The sequence below is a fragment of the Oryctolagus cuniculus genome, chromosome 3, assembly GCF_051225735.1.
Source record: "Oryctolagus cuniculus isolate XC-2025 breed Fujian yellow rabbit chromosome 3, ASM5122573v1, whole genome shotgun sequence".
In the NCBI taxonomy this organism is placed as follows: Eukaryota; Metazoa; Chordata; class Mammalia; order Lagomorpha; family Leporidae; genus Oryctolagus; species Oryctolagus cuniculus.
The window spans coordinates 142,500,294-142,518,006 of record NC_142869.1 but is presented as its reverse complement, the minus strand read 5'-3'; the positions used below and the strand labels follow the sequence as shown (position 1 = coordinate 142,518,006).

Genomic DNA, 17,713 nt, shown 5'->3' with positions numbered 1-17,713 from the left:
CCCCAGCCTGCAGTGCCGGCATCCCATATGGGCACTGGTTCTAGTCCCAGCTGCTCCACTTCCCATCCACCTCCCTGCTATGGCCTGGAAAAGCAATATAAGATGGCCCAACTCCTTGGGCCCCTGTACCCTCGTGGGAGACCCGGAAGAAGCTCCTGGATCCTGGCTTCAGATCAGCTCAGCTCTGACCGTTGCGGTCATTTGGGGAGTTTACCAGTGGAATGGAAGACCTCTCTCTCTCTCTCCCTCTGGCTCTATCTCTCTCTGTAACTCTATCTTTCAAATAAATAAAAATAAATCTTAAAAAAAAAAAAGATAAAGAACCTGGAGTCAAACCTATAGGAAAAAATGAAACTCAGACAAAAATTAGATAAAGATATATAGTTCTGATTTCCTATCCTTTCAGAGTTAGGTCTGAATTTTAATTGATATTTTCACCGTATCCTGATACAAGTATTCCATGCTGTAGTAATCACTGAAAGATTGACTTGCTCACTTTTGAAGTAGATATAAATATTTATGATCTGCTGATTATTTTTATATTATTCATTAAATAAGTCCTTAGATCTCTTGCTTCCTAAGACCAGTAATTAGGGATATGAAATAGGAGTTTATGCATTCTCTGTCAGTTTTGTGAGTAGAATTGAAAATGGAAATGGAGAACAGTCACGTGATCTCAGTAATCGTTGATTACTGTTTATGTAGAATAAGTTAACTAAAATGGAAGGTGGGCCCACAAAAGATACTACATACCTGTGTCGTGTGTTCTGGACCCAAGGAAACTAACTCCTTTGCAGCCTGTTAATCAGCTAAGTGCCCCTTCCATATTTGGAGCTCCTAAAATCATCAAGATTATTCATCCTGATATCAGTTAATTGTTTTATGCAGTCCCTTTCCCACTAGTTCTTCTGCCTTTTAGAGTTTATGAAAGATTTTCAAAGCTTGAGTAGCTCATAAAATGCCTTAAAATAACTTGGATTGTTGACTTCGTGGTACTTATTAGATGTCTGTGACCTCAGCATTATATCCCCAGTGGTCCTGTTTTGAGGGCATGGCATTTGTTATGCTTTGCTTGCTTTAGCCCACAGGCAGGCTGACTACCCATTCAAACATAGGTTTGGAGGTGAGTTCTTCACATGATAAAATATCATGTATATTTACACTATGTCAAAATATTTATTCATCTCAGGCAAACATGAAATTAAGCAAACAGAATTCAAAATGATTAACTCTAATGTCTGTCTGAAGAAATGTCAAATAGGGACTGGCGTTGTTAGCTGGTAAAGCCACTGCCTGCAATGCCAGCATCCCATATAGGCACCAGTTCATGTCCCAGCTATTCCACTTCTGATCCAGCTCCCTACTAATGTGCCTGGGAAAGCAGCAGAAGATGGCCCAAGTTCTTGGGTTCCTGCACCCACGTAGGATACCTGGTGGAAGAAGCTCCTGCTTTGGCCTGGCCCACCCCTGGCCGTTGTGGCCATTTGGGGAGTGAACTAGCATATGAAAGTTCTCTCTCGCTGTCTCTCCCTCTCTTTCTCTTTCTCTCTCTCTCCCTCTTTCTCTCTGTATAACTGTGACTTTCAAATAAATAAAGACAAACCTTTTTTAAAAAGTGTCAAATAAATAGAATAAATGAATCTGGACCGTTCATAAGTTTACATAATCTGCAACCCTATAGTTATAATTTTTGCATATTACTATGATTTGTAATACCTTAATATAAAATAAAGCACCAACTCCATATTATAAAGTCATACAAGATTTAGATTTTAAAAGTTACAATTTTTCACTGCTTCTTACTTTATTAATTTTATTTTACTGAAATGTAAAATGTAACCTAGAAATGAGCAAATTAACATGTAAACATGTGAGTCTATTGCCATGCATATTCACATAGATACATGTTCCATTGTGGTAGCTAGATGTAGGAGACACCTAAAATTACCAGTGACAATTCTCTACTAACTTATTCCCATCAGCTTAAGTAGTGTAGAATAATTGCAACATTGGGAACAGCAGGGGATTAGATTGTTTTTTTTTCCTGTGCCATTTATCTATTGTGTCTAAAATATTCTCCCATTGTCTGCGGCAAAATTGCTTTGTATTTTCCTGAGAACTCTAGGCCAGTGGCATTATTGATTCCCACAAGAATCTTTGTACAGTGGCTAAGATGGAGCGGGCAGTGAGGAGGTATCTGCCCCTGGAGGAAATGCTAAGTGTCTGATGTGGCAAGGTGCCATAGTGCTTCCCCTTCCTCTCCACATAAACCAGGGAGATAATAACTGTCTTTCTCTGAGCTCCAAAATTTCTGTGCAGCCAAGACAATTTTTTCCCTTTCACCGTGTGTTTAAAGGATTTTTAATGGCGATCCTTGGCAACTATGGCCCAATCAGCAGACTGATTCCTTGATACTTGTATAAAATATGCCTCCTTCAGAAACTGAAATTGGAAATAAAAGAGTCCACGTGTGAACCATCCAAGTCTGTCGGTGGAGAGTCACATCTGCCAGATCTGTTTCCCTCCTAATAAATAAGAGAGGCTCTCACATCAAACCCTGGACCAGTGTGAATGCAATCTACAATTTCATTCTTAGTGTGTGCATTTGTTGTTTCTGCCAGCCGTTTTAGCGGCTCAGCAACATAATGCCGCACCGGTTTTGCAATCCATGTGGGAGGAATATTCAGGCAGCCCTCATTTCACAAGGCAGCAGGGGCCCTGTAATTTCTCACAAATGAAGGGAGTGAGGAGTAGATCAACATAATCGAGTATGCCACAGCACCAGTTAAGGATTGTGGATGGGTTTGCAACAGAAACACTAGTCAGAACACTTTCCAGAAATGCCACATAGTATGATATAGACCAGGGATGAGAGCTCCCCTGACCAAGCAGCTCCATCTAGACATCCCCTGCCTAGGCTGGGGACTGAGGACTCAGCACCCAACTCACACTGGAGCAAAGGGTACTTTGTTTCAAAAGCAACGGCCTAGCAGGCAAAGCTGCCACCCACAGATGCTAGCGCCTCATATGGGCGCCAGTGTACCAGCTCCTGCTAATGTCCTGGAAAAAGCAGTGGAGGATGTCTCAAGTGTTCCAGCTCCTGCCGCCCACATGGGAAGCCTGGAAGAAGCACCTGGTTCTTGGCTTCAACCTGGCCCAGCCCTGACCATTGCAGCCCTCTGGGGAGTGAACCAGCAGATGGAAGCTCTCTCTGTCTCTCTGTCTTTTTCTCTGTACATCTGATTTTCAAAATAAATATATCTTTGAAAAAGAAAGGCAATTCCAGGAAACAACTTTACAAAATGTTCTCTAAAGTCTTAAAATAGGACAAGCCCCCATTTTTATATGTTTCACAGTATCAAAAAATAAATTCTGCTTTCCTTTAACTAAAAACTCTGCTCCACTTGTGTTAAAAGTCTGTGGGTACATAGGTCAGGTAACACACACACACACAATTATAAAACTTTCTCTCTGGAACAGGAGGCAGGGATTTGAAACGAAATGGGTGTGTCCGTCCCTCTCTCCTTTCTCTCCCCTGGTTACTCATTTTGTCCCTGCTCAGTCAGTACTGCAGACACTTGACAGTTGGGCATCTCAGGGCAGGCCTTCTAGCCACTGTGCCTGAGGAAGGCCAGAAGATGGTGATGGGTCCTGGGAGCCACTGATACAAAAAACAGTTGTGCTTGTCCAGGAATGCGGTGACTGTTTGCAAGTAAGCGTTGCACATTGCTTAATGTTCACGCAGACTGATGAGTCTCTTGGAAGAAACTTCTGCTGTCAAATTTGAATTGGAGGGTAAGGGTTTGAGTGTGCTTGGGCACAAAAGGCGTCTGTAACCCACAGGAGAGCAGAGGGAAACTCTGCAATGCATTTTTATCTTGCTCTTGCAAATTTTCATGCTTTTAAGATAATTCTTTTTAAATGTTCTGTTTTTATTTTCTTCTAGTAACCTATTTTCATGATCTGTGATCCGATATTTTACATTTTGTGTTTAAAATTCATTATATTGTTTTAGAGAAATGACAGGTCCACTGATTGTTTTATGCTATTGAATTCCCAAAGTGAGCAAGCTCTCTGGAAAGCTCTTTGGAGATTTTCAAGAAATTGTCTTTTGTGCTAGCTTTCCTGTGGCTTTACTTATAGTTTTTATCTAAAGCAGTGTTTCATCTTTGCCACATCAGCAAATAATCAGTGCTTTTAGATTCCCAGAGAATGTATTTTCTTTCTCCTTTTCTCTCCTTTTCAACAAAGTAAGAATGCAAGCATTTAAATATAACTTACTACTCAGTGCCAAACACAAAAGAAATGTAAATAGATCGTGAAACTAATTCACATCTGCCAGCCAGTAATTGTTGGATGTGTGCTGATGAAGCTTTTTTTTTTTTTTAAAAAAAAAAAACAAGCTTTTAATTAGACATCTGCACCGGGTCACACAGATGAAATTATAAGATGTGATTAAGAAGTCTCTCTCTTTTGAGAGATGAGTGTCTGCTTGATCGTCTTGGTGTCCTTCTGCCAATGGAAAAGGTTCGGGTTCACTGGCTGCTTTTACAAAATACCAGAGAACCCTGGAGTAGCCTCAGAGGCCGTCACCTCTCTGTTCAGCTGTGCCACTGACACTTGCCGACGCCTTCCGTGAGTGCAGTAGGAGAGCTTTCCGCCTTCCTGCCGCATGTAGACTGTTAGAGCTGCACCTTAGAAATGGCCTTCTCTGACTTCAGCCTTTGACATGAAAGGAAACCGGACCAGCCAAAGTTAAATGCCTCGCCTAAGATGACACAGCTTTTGAAAGCATGGATAGTGGAATCGATGTCCCTGGTGGTTGCCAAGTTCTGTGAGACACAGTGCCCCTCCTGCTCCCAGCTCGGCCTTCTCCAGCTCCTCTTAGAAATGGCACGTTTTGGAGGACTGCAGAAAATGGACTTCTCCGCTGCAGCGGATTCCTGTTTGCAATTATTTGCTTCACTGCCTCCCTTATTAACGTAGCTACTCAAAAGAATACTGCAGTTCACCTCGCAGTTTCCACATTGAAGAGTGAAAGAGACTTTACACAGCATTCTGACTGATCGTGATTTGAGGGCTACAAGAGTCATCAAGTCCAATTTGTCCTGTGCTGTTAGAAATTCTTAGGCTGGCACTGAAGTCCTGTATCTCATTCTTGACCTGACCTAATTATTGATATGACTTTAGAGAAGTTACATGACCTCTCCTAGGTTCACTTTCCCCTAATAACAACGGCTATCTCCTAGGGATTTTGTAAAGATTGGCTAAGACAGAGTTTGTAGATGCCAGATCATTGTAATGGTGGTCACCGTGCACAGAGGCATTCCAGAAGCTGTTAATGTGGTTGAACGGATGAAGAGTTAGGCCATGGAGAAGAGTAACACACAGGAAGAAGTAATTAACACTTGGCAACAGGAGGTGGTCAGAGGGCAGCCCCCAAAGATGAAGCTGGCCTCAAAGGATGACCAAGAGTGTGTTATTGGGAATTAAAGAAAGAACGGAAGCAGAAACAGAAACACAGGCACTGCAAAGAAAACAGCTTGTGTGGGGCACTGGCGGAAGATTAGGCCAACTGAAGTACCAGGTAGGTACGGAAGAGGCAGGAGATGCTGAGAATACGAGCTGGGAGCCTCAGAACCTGCGCTACAGAGTGTGGACTCCACTCTCCCTCTCTGAGCAGGCGCTGGACAGCAGCGCGTGTGTGCTATGGAAGATGAGCGGACAGGACGGCAGATGAAGGCAGAATCCGGGACTTTGAAGCCACTGACACTGGTGCCCTCCATGTACAGAACATTCACACCCTACTAGTTTCTTCTTCTTCTTCTTCTTCTTTTTTTTTTTTTTATTTGACAGGCAGAGTGGACTGTGAGAGAGAGAGAGAGAAAGGTCTTCCTTTTCTGTCGGTTCACCCCTCAACGGCCGCTGCAGCCGGCGCACCGCGCTGATCTGAAGCCAGGAGCCAGGTGCCTCTCCTGGTCTCCCATGCAGGTGCAGGGCCCAAACACTTGGGCCATCCTCCACTGCCTTTCCAGGCCTTAGCAGAGAGCTGGCCTGGAAGAGGGGCAACCGGGACAGAATCCGGCACCCCGACCGGGACTAGAACCCAGGGTGCCAGCGCCGCAGGCGGAGGATTAACCTATTGAGCCGTGGTGCCAGCCCCCTACTAGTTTTTGAGCCAGTCCTGTCCAGAGCAGGATATTTCCTAGCAATGTCTCATCTACTCCTAGAGGTGAGCTGAGAAGCCATTGTGAAGGCTCATGTCACAGCTGGCACTGTTCTGACCTGGGACGATGCTGATAGAAAAAGAAATGAGGGCACCAACAGAAGAACACCCCTTGGGCTTGCAATCCCAGAATGAAGAGAACACCTTGGAGAGCGTCTGGTCCAATCCTCTCTTAGAACACGATGCTTGGCTCTCAGTAGTAATTGAATGTATGTAAATATTTGCAGAATAAATTAATGAACAGCTGAGGAATAAGGACCCCAAATATGTTGGCCCCTGTAGTTCTTGGCACACCTGGCATAAGGACATAAACCTCTCTGCTTTTAAATAAATCAAATAACTCTTTAAAAAATGCAAATTAAGGCTGGCGCCGCGGCTCACTTGGCTAATCCTCCACCTGTGGCGCCAGCACCCCGGGTTCTAGTCCTGGTTGGGGCGCCAGACTCTGTCCCGGTTGCCCCTCTTCCAGGCCAGCTCTCTGCTGTAGCCCGGGAAGGCAGTGGAGGATGGACCAGGTGCTTGGGCCCTGCACCTGCATGGGAGACCAGGAAGAAACACCTGGCTCCTGGCTTCGGATCGGCGCAGCTCCGGCTGTAGTGGCCATTTGAGGGGTGAACCAACGGAAGGAAGACCTTTCTCTCTGTCTCTCTCTCTCACTGTCTAACTCTGTCTGTCTTAAAAAAAATACAAACTAAAAATAACATAAACCTCCTTACTGCTAAGTCAATATCCGTTGCATTCAGCGATACTCAGTCTCAGAACATTTAGAAAATTATTGACATTGTCTGAACCACGTTAGTGCTACAGCTTTAATTACCTAGTTTTTATTTGCAGTGTCATTTATAATGTAGCATAAGAGAATTAATAAATTAAAATTATTCTGATGAGGGAATTCAACCATGTTTCTTATATCTTCTATAACCAAACTCTTCTTGCATCACTACATAACTTGAGTGTGGGCATTGATGTTCTCTGCAAGACAGATGCTTCAAGTTGACAGAACCATGGTAAGATCCAGAAGCCCCAAGGTGGAATCTTCCTCCAATTGATGTCTACTTTTATAACTTTCACTCTAAAGATACTACTTGGGTATTTTAGAAATTGCTTCATACTGCTCGAAAAGAGTGATGCTTCTGTCTTTATAAGAAAAGAAATAGAGGAAACAGTCTTAGTTTTTAACAAAAGAAATTAGATTGAGGTGTAAAGAAAATGTAAGGCAATAAGAGACAAGGATCCTTGTAACAGATTTGTCTAGCAACCTGAGAAAATACGACACGGGCCCATTTATTTCCTGGAGTGTTTATCTTGTGGCCTTCCCACTTTGTGATGGAATCGAGAATACGCCAGTAGCCGTGCATGTGGATGATCTAAGTTAGACTCAGCCCACACATCAGAAGTGCTCTTGTCCACGTGAGCCTCCACTCCCTGAGCACGCTGAGCGTCTAATCCAGAGGGGAGGAGGAAGCCGGGGACGTTCTGGAGGCTGTCGTCTTTCTTGCCGAGAAACAGCGTATGCAGTGACAAAGATGGAAAGATCTGCTCTCTCCAATTTTTGTGAGATAATTGCCAAATAATTTAATAAAAGTTAGCAGTTTCTGTAACAAATTTTCAAGTTACAATTACTTACTCTTTCGTTTAGGATACTTTACATCCCAATCTTTATCAGCAATCTGTCTAAATTTTTACTATATGTATTTATTTATAACATAATGATGATACTTTCCCATTTATAGAACATTTTCACAGTCATCATCTTTTTCCTGGAAGGTAGATAGAACAAAGATAATTACTTCTATTTTATAGTTGAGGAAAGTTGACATTGACTCACGTGCTCAAAGATCAACCCAGGAAACCCAGTATCAATTCTATCAGTCTGTACAACCCTTCCACAAGGTTCCATTTTGGAGAATAGATTTTATCAATAGTAGTCATTTTCAATGTAATTGAAGTGGTAAGTAGCACATCCTCAATATGTTGAGATTAATTACATGTTTTGGGAGGTGGTAAATTTATATAGATATACAATATCATAATAAAATTATATATTATGCTAAATATTGTGCTAAAATTATATATTGTTATAATTTAAAACGTAAGCTAACACAAGCTTTAGAAAACAAAGCTCAGTCAAATCCTATTAGTTGAGAAGGAACTAAAAATAATTTTTCAAAGTAAAGTGCATGTAGTTAGTAGGGCAGGAGTAGTAAGTGAGATCTATTTTATTAAAAGTTCATTTGACTTGACAAAAATAAATTGAAAACTCTCAATTGGAGGCAGTAAGTTGGGCTATGAGATCTTTTCTTGTTTTTCTTTGCCTAGATCTTACTTCCCTTTATTCAGTGAGAAGCTGTCTTAAATACCTAAGGCATTCTCAATTTAGTAATGATAATCAATGCATATTGTGGGGAAAACTTGGAATAGGTAGAACTCGCACAAAGAAATAAAGACTGTATGAATGTACAGATCACAAACATAAGAGAGGAGCAATCTGAGTAGGAACAATGGAAAATATCTTTGAAAATATCTTTGAAGAGGCGAGGAAAGAAATGAATTAGCTGGGATGAAGTTGCACGGGGCATAGCAAAAAGTTCATGGAACATGAAATTAACACAGGTGTGCTTTGGTGCAAAACAATTTAGATCCATACATAGTTTTTTCAAAATAAGCATTTTCCATGAACTGTTTGAAGACCCCCTCATAAGTAAAAGGGAACTGCTTTCAAAGGTAGAGGAATAGCAGGATTCAACTAGAAGGCAGATAGCAAGTGTGTACCATGAGTGGTAAAGATAACAACCGGTTCACAAGAGGGTAAGTTATAGGGTGGTAAAGACAAAATGAGTTGAAAAGGCTGTTGGTAAAGAGTGTTAAACAGTAGGTCTGCAGATTGAGTAGCTTCACTTAAAAGACTATAACATCAGAATTGAATAGGGAGTAAATTATTCTAGTCTGGTCCAGGGTGGTGGTTAAGGAGGGCAGACGGCAAGTGGTGAGTGGGAGATGCTGAAAACGACGACTCTGCAGACCATGATGACTCAGAGTGTGGAAGCAGAGAAAAGAGCCGTAAAAATAACTCCGTTTTAAACAATGCTGTTATAGAGTGCCCGTTTCATCTAAGATGAGTTATCCATGAGCATATCCAATGCTGTATTTTGATTACCATTTCTAAGAAAGAAATAATGTATCTGAGAACATTTTCTCATATAGGAGAACAATTTTAAACCACCTGCTTCATCAGCCTTAGTCTCCCTCACTTGCAATTTTAAATCCCAAAATTTGGGGACACCAAGTTCATTCACACCCAATCTGACCAACAGTCCCAAGATCAGTAGCCCTAAATATGGGCTAAAGTCAAAGGACATGCACATAGGAAACAATATAAACTTTTGGGTAGTATAATAATGAAAATGTATGTCTATTCTTCAAAAGGAATGTATCATCTTACTTCTAAAGAGACTTTTTTCTTGGTAGAATAAAAGGTGTTTTCATAAACATGATCTCATTCTCACAGTTTCCCTGCAATAGAGGAAATGGGAAAGAGATTTTTAACTCCTATTTTATAAATGAAGAAGTTGAGAGATGAAAAGATAAAGTGACTTTTTTCCTGCCAATTCTTCCTCTTAAATAGGCCAATGAGTTGAAATTAGAGCACGTTTTTCTAATGCCATCTTTTTCAGGGCTCTTAAACCGAGTCTATCCCAGGACTTGGCATGGCGCTATCAGATGACATATACCAGGTGGCTCATATTTTTCCTTCACAACATGTAAATGACATTCATACAGCACAGGCTATAAATATTCTACCCAATCAGTTCTGACTGAACAAGCAAATGTTTGCTTATGTCTCTGTCTACAAAAGTTTTGGCCAAGACAGATTGTCTAAGAATCTATATGTTTTCTGAAGTGGGCAGTGGATACTGTCAGGTTGTTAAATAGTTGTATCGCATGATAGCTGATGGCTCATCTTTTACATTCAGAAACCCGCATAACTCCATGAAGATATTATTGCAGGGTTCTTTATCACTCGCTTGCCTGATAACTTGAAAAATTGCTCTGGGTGGAAAATATCCATAAATTTTAAAAGGCAGTCTCCCTAAGAGCCACACATAGTTCGCATTCCATTTCTAAATAGCAAGATCACATTAAAACTCAAAAATAGATAACATTAGTCACAGTAATTCAAATAACTACTCCTTAGGCCTAGCAGGGAACCTTGAGAGCTTTGAGCATTACTCTTGGCTCTTTCTTTTTCTTTTTCTTTTTTTTTTTTTTTTTTTTTTTTTTCTCGATTAGATTCTGGCAGGGCAGAAGGAAGAATAAAGTATGCTTGGAGATGGGGGTGGGGAGTGGAGTTGATAACAGTGATTAAAGTTAGGGAGAACCTCAGGAAATTTGTGACCGTCCTGCCTTCTACTTGCCCACTTAAAAACCCTTCATTCTATAGTCATACTCAAGCCATTTTTGATTATAGCTGTGGTGGGAATGGGTATCTTGATGGGACTGTGTCAATTTTATGGAGGGATGGAAGCAAGGACAAATAATAACTGCTGGAATAACAATCATCCTGCACATCACAATTTGCAGCTTACAAACGCTGCTAACCGTATGATCTCAGTTGTTATTTCCCAAAGGACAAAGGTTACTAATATTATTGTCCTTCAGCCGGCGCTGCAGCTCACATAGCTAATCCTCCGCCTGCGGCGCCAGCACCACGGGTTCTAGTCCCGGTTGGGGTGCCAGATTCTGTCCCGGTTGCTTCTCTTCCAGTCCAGCTCTCTGCTGTGGCCTGGGAAGGCAGTGGAGGATGGCCAAAGTGCTTGGGCCCTGCACCTGCATGGGAGACCAGGAGGAAGCACCTGACTCAGGCTTCAGATCGGCGCAGCGCCGGCCATAGCAGCCATTTGGGGGGTGAATCAATGGAAAGGAAGACCTTTCTCTCTGTCTCTCTCTCCCACTGTCTAACTCTGCCTGTCAAAAAAAAAATATATTATTGTCCCTCATTACTTCTTTTTTCAAAAGATTTATTTATTTATTTATTTATTTATTTATTTGAAAGTCAATGTTAGAGAGAGAAGGAGATGCAGAGAGAGAGAGAGAGGGGTCTTCCATCCATTGGTTCACTCCCCAATTGGCCTCAATGGCCAGAGCTGCACCAATCCAAAGCCAGGAACCAGGAGCTTCTTCCGGGTCTCCCATGTGGGTACAGGGGCCCAAGGACTTGGGCCATCTTCTACTCCTTTCCCAGGCCACAGCAGAGAGCTGGATCAGAAGTGGAGCAGCCAGGCCTTGAACTGGTGCCCATCTGGGATGCTGGCACTGCAGGCGGAGGCTTCACCCCCTATGCCACAGCGCTGCCCCCTCCCCCATGACTTCTAATGAATGTGAATCCCAGAGGATTTAAGGTGGTTCTGAATAATCACACAGCTAGTCTGTGATAGAGCTTTAACTCAGACCACAGTTTTTTTACTTCCTATGATCTCTACCTTACCGTGCAGCCTTTCAAACCTTCAGGGAACATTGGATCAAGAATGAACGTGGGCATGAAACTTAGTCAGTATGCGAGGGAAAAAAAAGACTCTTTGGATAGGAAAAGTGGAGAAATGAGATGTAGCCTAGCGGAAACCCAAATGGCCAATAAGCATATGGAAAGATGCTCACTCTCCTTAGCATTCTGAGAAAAGCAAATTAAAGTCATAATCACACCCAATAGATGTGCAAAATTTAGGTCTGAGAATACCAAACATTGTGTCAAATTGGGAACAGCGAAAGTTCTGGAACACCACCAGTGGAAATGGAAATGCCATGACAGTTTGTAGGTCATGTGTCATTATCTAAAAAAGAGGTACATGGCCTGTGCCCAGCAATTCTGTGCCAAGATACATACTTCAGAAAAATTCTCCCCTTTGTGCACAAGAGCCATGGAAGGAGTTGTCTTTAATAACCAAAAATTTGTAAGAGTCCTCATATTCATTAACAGAAGAATGAATAAATGTTATTATATATGAATGTAACCATCCAATAAATCACGTACTTCATGAAAATCAATGAACTTATGGTACAAACATCAAAATAGAGCATTACCACAAATATATTTTGAGGGAAATTACAGAATACTAAAATGGAGGACATTTATAAAATGTTTAAAAATGCAAAACATTTTTCAAGGATTATTAATATTCTGATATTAAATACTATTTAGAGATGCAATTTCATGGGAACCTAAAAGATAAAGTACTGGTAAATAGAAACGTCAAATGCAGGACAATGGTGACCTTGTAAATGACAAAGTGGGAATACAAGTAGGGGGAGTTGTGTTAACCAAGGCAGTTTCAAAAACTAGGAGCAGTGGTGTAAGCATTAGTTCAGATGGTGGTATATAGGGATTGACTAATCTTACAACCTTTGAAGTGTCTGAAATATGTCGTGATAAAGTAGAAGAATTAGAACAAAAAGAGTCTACATGAATACGACACTTCTCTGGGACTCTAGGAATAACAGAATTGATTAAAAATGAGTCCAGGCCAGTGCTGCGGCTCACTAGGCTAATCCTCCGCCTTGCGGCGCCGGCACACCGGGTTCTAGTCCCGGTTGGGGCGCCGGATTCTGTCCCGGTTGCCCCTCTTCCAGGCCAGCTCTCTGCTGTGGCCAGGGAGTGCAGTGAAGGATGGCTCAAGTCCTTGGGCCCTGCACCCCATGGGAGACCAGGATAAGTACCTGGCTCCTGCCATCGGATCAACACGGTGCGCTGGCTGCAGCACGCCGGCCGCGGCGGCCATTGGAGAGTGAACCAACGGCAAAGGAAGACCTTTCTCTCTGCCTCTCTCTCTCACTGTGCACTCTACCTGTCAAAAAAAAAAAAAAAAGAGTCCAAAGCATCCCCAGCTGCCCCAGGTTGATGGAGAATCCTAATCTCAGAGAGGGTTTGCCCATTCCAACTCAGTTTTGAGTCCTGGCCCAATGGCCCAGCCATCGCACCAGCACCCTGTCTGATAAACATAATGGAGGGGTGAAGTTTCATCTGACCAGTCACATGGGCTGTCACATTTTCTGGAGGCAGACATAACCTGGATCCCAGGAAAGGCTTGATTGTCTTTTCTGGCCATTCCTTTACCACTTTCAAACAGGTCTCTTGCATTTGGAAAGAGGGATTGTTAAGCCAGTGCCATTAAGGACACCTTACTTAGGACCGTTTTATGCATATATTTATTTTTTTTACAGGCAGAGTTAGACAGTGAGAGAGAGAGAGACAGAGAGAAAGGTCTTCCTTCCGTTGATTTACCCCCCAAGTGGTTGCTATGGCCGGTGTGCTGCGGTCGCTGCACTGTGCCGATCCGAAGCCAGGAGCCAGGTGCTTCCTCCTGGTCTCCCATGCGGGTACAGGGCCCAAGCACTTGAGCCATCCTCCACTGCCCTCCCGGGCCACAGCAGAGAGCTGTTTTTAAGTGCCTTAAGTGGAGAAATTATTTCATAGCCTATACCTACAACTACAACAACAACAAAAAACCAGCAATATGTTTAACTCTCAGAGTTCATCTCTGCTTTTTCATTTTTGGTGTTTGCAATCTTGATGGGCAAGTCCAAGAATGAAATTCCCAGCCATTTGCACTATCCATTGCAGAATTATCCTGGTCAGTTGGTGTCTCTTGAGCCACTCCTTTGACAACCTGTGAAAGCATGTCTTTACATTCCTCGTAGGTGCCTCAGCAAGGACAAGCACAATCACAATTTGCAAATTCAATTTTCAAGCACTGTGGTTTGTGAGGATAAAAATACCAATCCATGATAGAACAGTTCTCCAAAAATAAAAGTTATTCAGACATAATTGAAATTTTTAAAAACAATTATCTCAGACAACCACATCTTTTTGCATTTTAAGGAGGAAAATTTGTTATTCTGAATATCTTGTATGATGAATAATTTGCACTCAAAGCATTTCTAATAGCATAAAGTCACCTTCTAGCCAGCAGAACCTTGCAAACAATCCGTTGGGAGAGGACGAATGCCCTCACTGAAAATAATCAGAGAAACAGAAGCTTCCCTACGCTCAGAGGATGACCTGATGGCAGCTTCCTATTTGAAATCCAGGGTCTCAAATCTCCTCCATCCTGTTTTCCCAACAATGTTAATAATGGCCTCCATTCATTGAGCAGTCACCATGGGTCAGGCACTTTGCCGAAGCACTTTTCCTGCATTATTTCATGTCCTCCTCATTAACAACTTCATAAATAATGAAGTGTCATACCAGAAACCCCATGTACCAGGTCTTGCGTTTTCATCCAAAACCCATAACTACGTCTCAACAATTTTAAATTTCTACTGACTTGCATTGGAGATGGAAGTAAAGATGAAGAAGCAGCATGGGTAGTGTGCTTCTCAATATGAAGTCGTTTCTGAACTTCAAGAATAACCAGATAATCGCTTTTTTTTTTCAGTGTTTGATCATTATATTTGTTGGCAGACCTGGTGTCTCCTTGAATCACCTACAGTGAATCTAAGTATTATTCTAATTGATTTTCTCACTGCTTACTGAGAAATAGAGCACCTCTTTCACTAGTCTCATAAATAATTCCATTTCTCTATGTCAACGTTAATTGAACTTACCTCATGTTGTCAATCTCTTTCTCTTTCCCTTGCAGGTGATGTCATTGTCTATATTAACGAAGTTTGTGTCCTTGGGCACACTCATGCGGATGTTGTCAAACTTTTCCAGTCTGTTCCTATTGGTCAGAGTGTCAACCTGGTGTTGTGTCGTGGCTACCCTTTGCCCTTTGACCCTGAGGATCCTGCTAACAGCTTGGTGCCACCCCTTGCAATAATGGAGAGGCCACCTCCAGTGATGGTCAATGGAAGACATAACTATGAAACATATTTGGAATACATTTCTCGGACCTCACAGTCAGTTCCAGATATAACAGATCGGCCGCCTCAATCTTTGCACTCCATGCCAGCTGACGGTCAGCTAGATGGCACGTATCCACCACCCGTCCATGATGACAATGTGTCTATGGCTTCGTCTGGGGCCACCCAAGCTGAACTTATGACCTTAACCATTGTGAAAGGTGCCCAGGGCTTTGGCTTCACTATTGCTGACAGTCCTACAGGACAGCGGGTGAAACAAATACTGGACATTCAGGGATGCCCTGGACTGTGTGAAGGCGACCTCATTGTCGAGATCAACCAGCAGAATGTACAGAACCTGAGCCATACAGAAGTAGTGGATATACTGAAGGACTGCCCCGTTGGAAGCGAGACTTCCTTGATCATCCATCGAGGAGGTAAGAAACATTGGCCCAGCAATTAAATATATAGACAAAATAGTAGGATCTTTACCATAATTCTGTTAAAATGGAGGTCTTTTGGGAGTGGAATTAAATCAGACTTTTGAAAATAAAGGTAAAGTAATAAGAAAGAAAAACGTGAGTACAGGAAGCTGTTCTGAATTTTGAGAATATGTCTCTTCCTGTTTTACATTACATATAATAATGACAGTGCTTTCAGTCATAGAAACATGATGGTATGACTTGGAGAGTAACAGCTGAATTCCCCAACTAAGAATGTGTTCTGTTTCAAAAGTGTGCTTTGGGGTGGGCATTTAGCCTAGAAGTTAAGATACCTGTGTCCCATATCCAAATACCTGAGTTCAATTCCTGGTTCTGGTTATTGACCAGCTACCGGCCAGTGCAGATCCTGGGAGGCAGCAGGTGATGGCTCAAGTAGCTGGATTCCTGTCACCCATGTGGAAGACCTGGAATGTGTTTCCAACTCCTGGCTTCAGCCGGCCCAATTCCTCTTTGAGTAATGAATCAATAGATGGGAATTCTTCCTCTCTCTCTGTCATAAAAAAATTAATTAATTAATGTATCAGTTCTGAAGAACTCAAACTGATTCACTCCTATTTTTTAAAACAAAGATTTATTTTATTTTTTTGAAAGACAGAGTTACAGAGAGAGGTAAAGCCAGAGAGAGAGAAGTCTTCCATTCCATTGGTTTGCTCCCCAAATGACCAATAGCAATGGCCAGAGCTGAGCTGATTCGAAGCCAGGAGCTTCTTCTGGGTCTCCCATGCCGGTGCAGGGGCCCAAGAACTTGGGCCATCTTCTACTGATTTCCCAGGCTGCTGCTCCTCCGCACGCGGAGGAGCCGCACCGGACCGGGCGCTTGTTGTTCCCTTTTTTTACAAGTCCTTTCTATAGTAAAGTAAGAATAAGTAAACAGCAAACTCCCAAAGCAAGAATGAGTAGAGAGAAATGAGAAAGAACGAAGTAACGAACTTCCCCGCGAACTCTCCAACGCACTCTCCAACCAACCCACACCACCATGCCGTCTCTCTCCTCCTATATAGTCCTCTCCACCAATCCCAACTCGGCTGCCCACACGCCGAGCACGCCGCTCTCCTCCAATCAGGAGCAGCTCCTGCAGCTTGTCAAGTTGGTGAGAGACAGCTGGGTAGAAGCTGTTTACTTCTCTCCCAGCGCCATATTGTGGGAGAGCAGATGCATAGAATAAATCTTAATTCCAGTAACAGTATAGTCCGAATTGCTCCCCACACCAGGCCATAGTAGAGAGCTGGATCTGAAGCAGAGCAGCCAGACTGCAACCGGCACCCATATGGGGTACTGGCACTGCAGGCTGGGGCTTTAACCTGCTGCTCCACAGTGCTAGCCCTTGGTTCACTATTGATTTCACTAAGAAACCTGCTGTGTTTTGAGTTGTACTTAGAATTCCAGGCTAGCAGGTGGAAACTGGTTCAACCTCTGCAACCTTAGTACAGTCCTTATAATGCCCATGGCGCACTGGGAGCTGTGCAGCTGTATAAATGCCATCTCGGAGTTCTGAGTAGAATTCTCCAGAATGAATTTTCTGCTGCTTCAGCAGTAGTTACCTAAGGTGTCTCCCATGACCTGGGAAGAAAGTCACTTAATGGGGTCAGAGCCGGGCCTAGTGTTCTGGATTGAAGTATGGCAATGGAGACCATGAGACAGGGGGAGAAGCCCTGAGCCTTGGGTCTTTCTTTCTCTGTGCCATCTCTATGGGAAGAGAATGGTGCACAGCAGAGAGTCCTCTTCCCCACTGCTCTGCGCTTGAATCTCAGTGAAACTAGGGAGAGGGAGGAGGGAAGGAACCATGACGAAAAGGATGCTCCAAAACAGAGTGTAAAGGAAAAGGTGCGAGCTAAGTCCTGGTTTTCCCACTCGGTCATTTGGAGACAGGACAGGTCCTGGAGCCTCAGCCTTCTTATCTGTGGCTCTGGGATATTAACACTACCTAACTGTGGTGGTGTTTGTGGTATTGAGTGGCCCAGATCAGGGTTTCACTGAATTTCTGTGGAGCTGAAGTGAACACAGAAGCCACGGCCAGGACAGGTCAAAAGGAGCAGTGCTGGGAGGAACTCGTGCATGAGGAACACGAGGCAAACCCATGTGATTGCCTATTCAGAGCCCTCAAAGCAGCATGAGAGTCCTCTCGGTGTGAAATGGAAGTGAAAACAGT

At 42.9% G+C, this 17,713-nt stretch overlaps 1 protein-coding gene across 20 annotated transcripts in view; it reads left to right on the top strand.

Annotated features, from left to right (window-relative positions):
* The window catches only part of MAGI2 (membrane associated guanylate kinase, WW and PDZ domain containing 2), a 1,587,879-nt gene that overhangs the window by 1,292,636 nt on the left and 277,530 nt on the right, over positions 1–17,713 (top strand). For all 20 annotated transcript variants that reach the window (XM_070071222.2, XM_070071219.2, XM_070071216.2 and 17 more), the window contains one exon: positions 14,860–15,498. In XM_070071222.2, the coding sequence (XP_069927323.1) occupies positions 14,860–15,498 (639 nt within the window). The remainder of the gene's footprint in view (positions 1–14,859; positions 15,499–17,713) is intronic.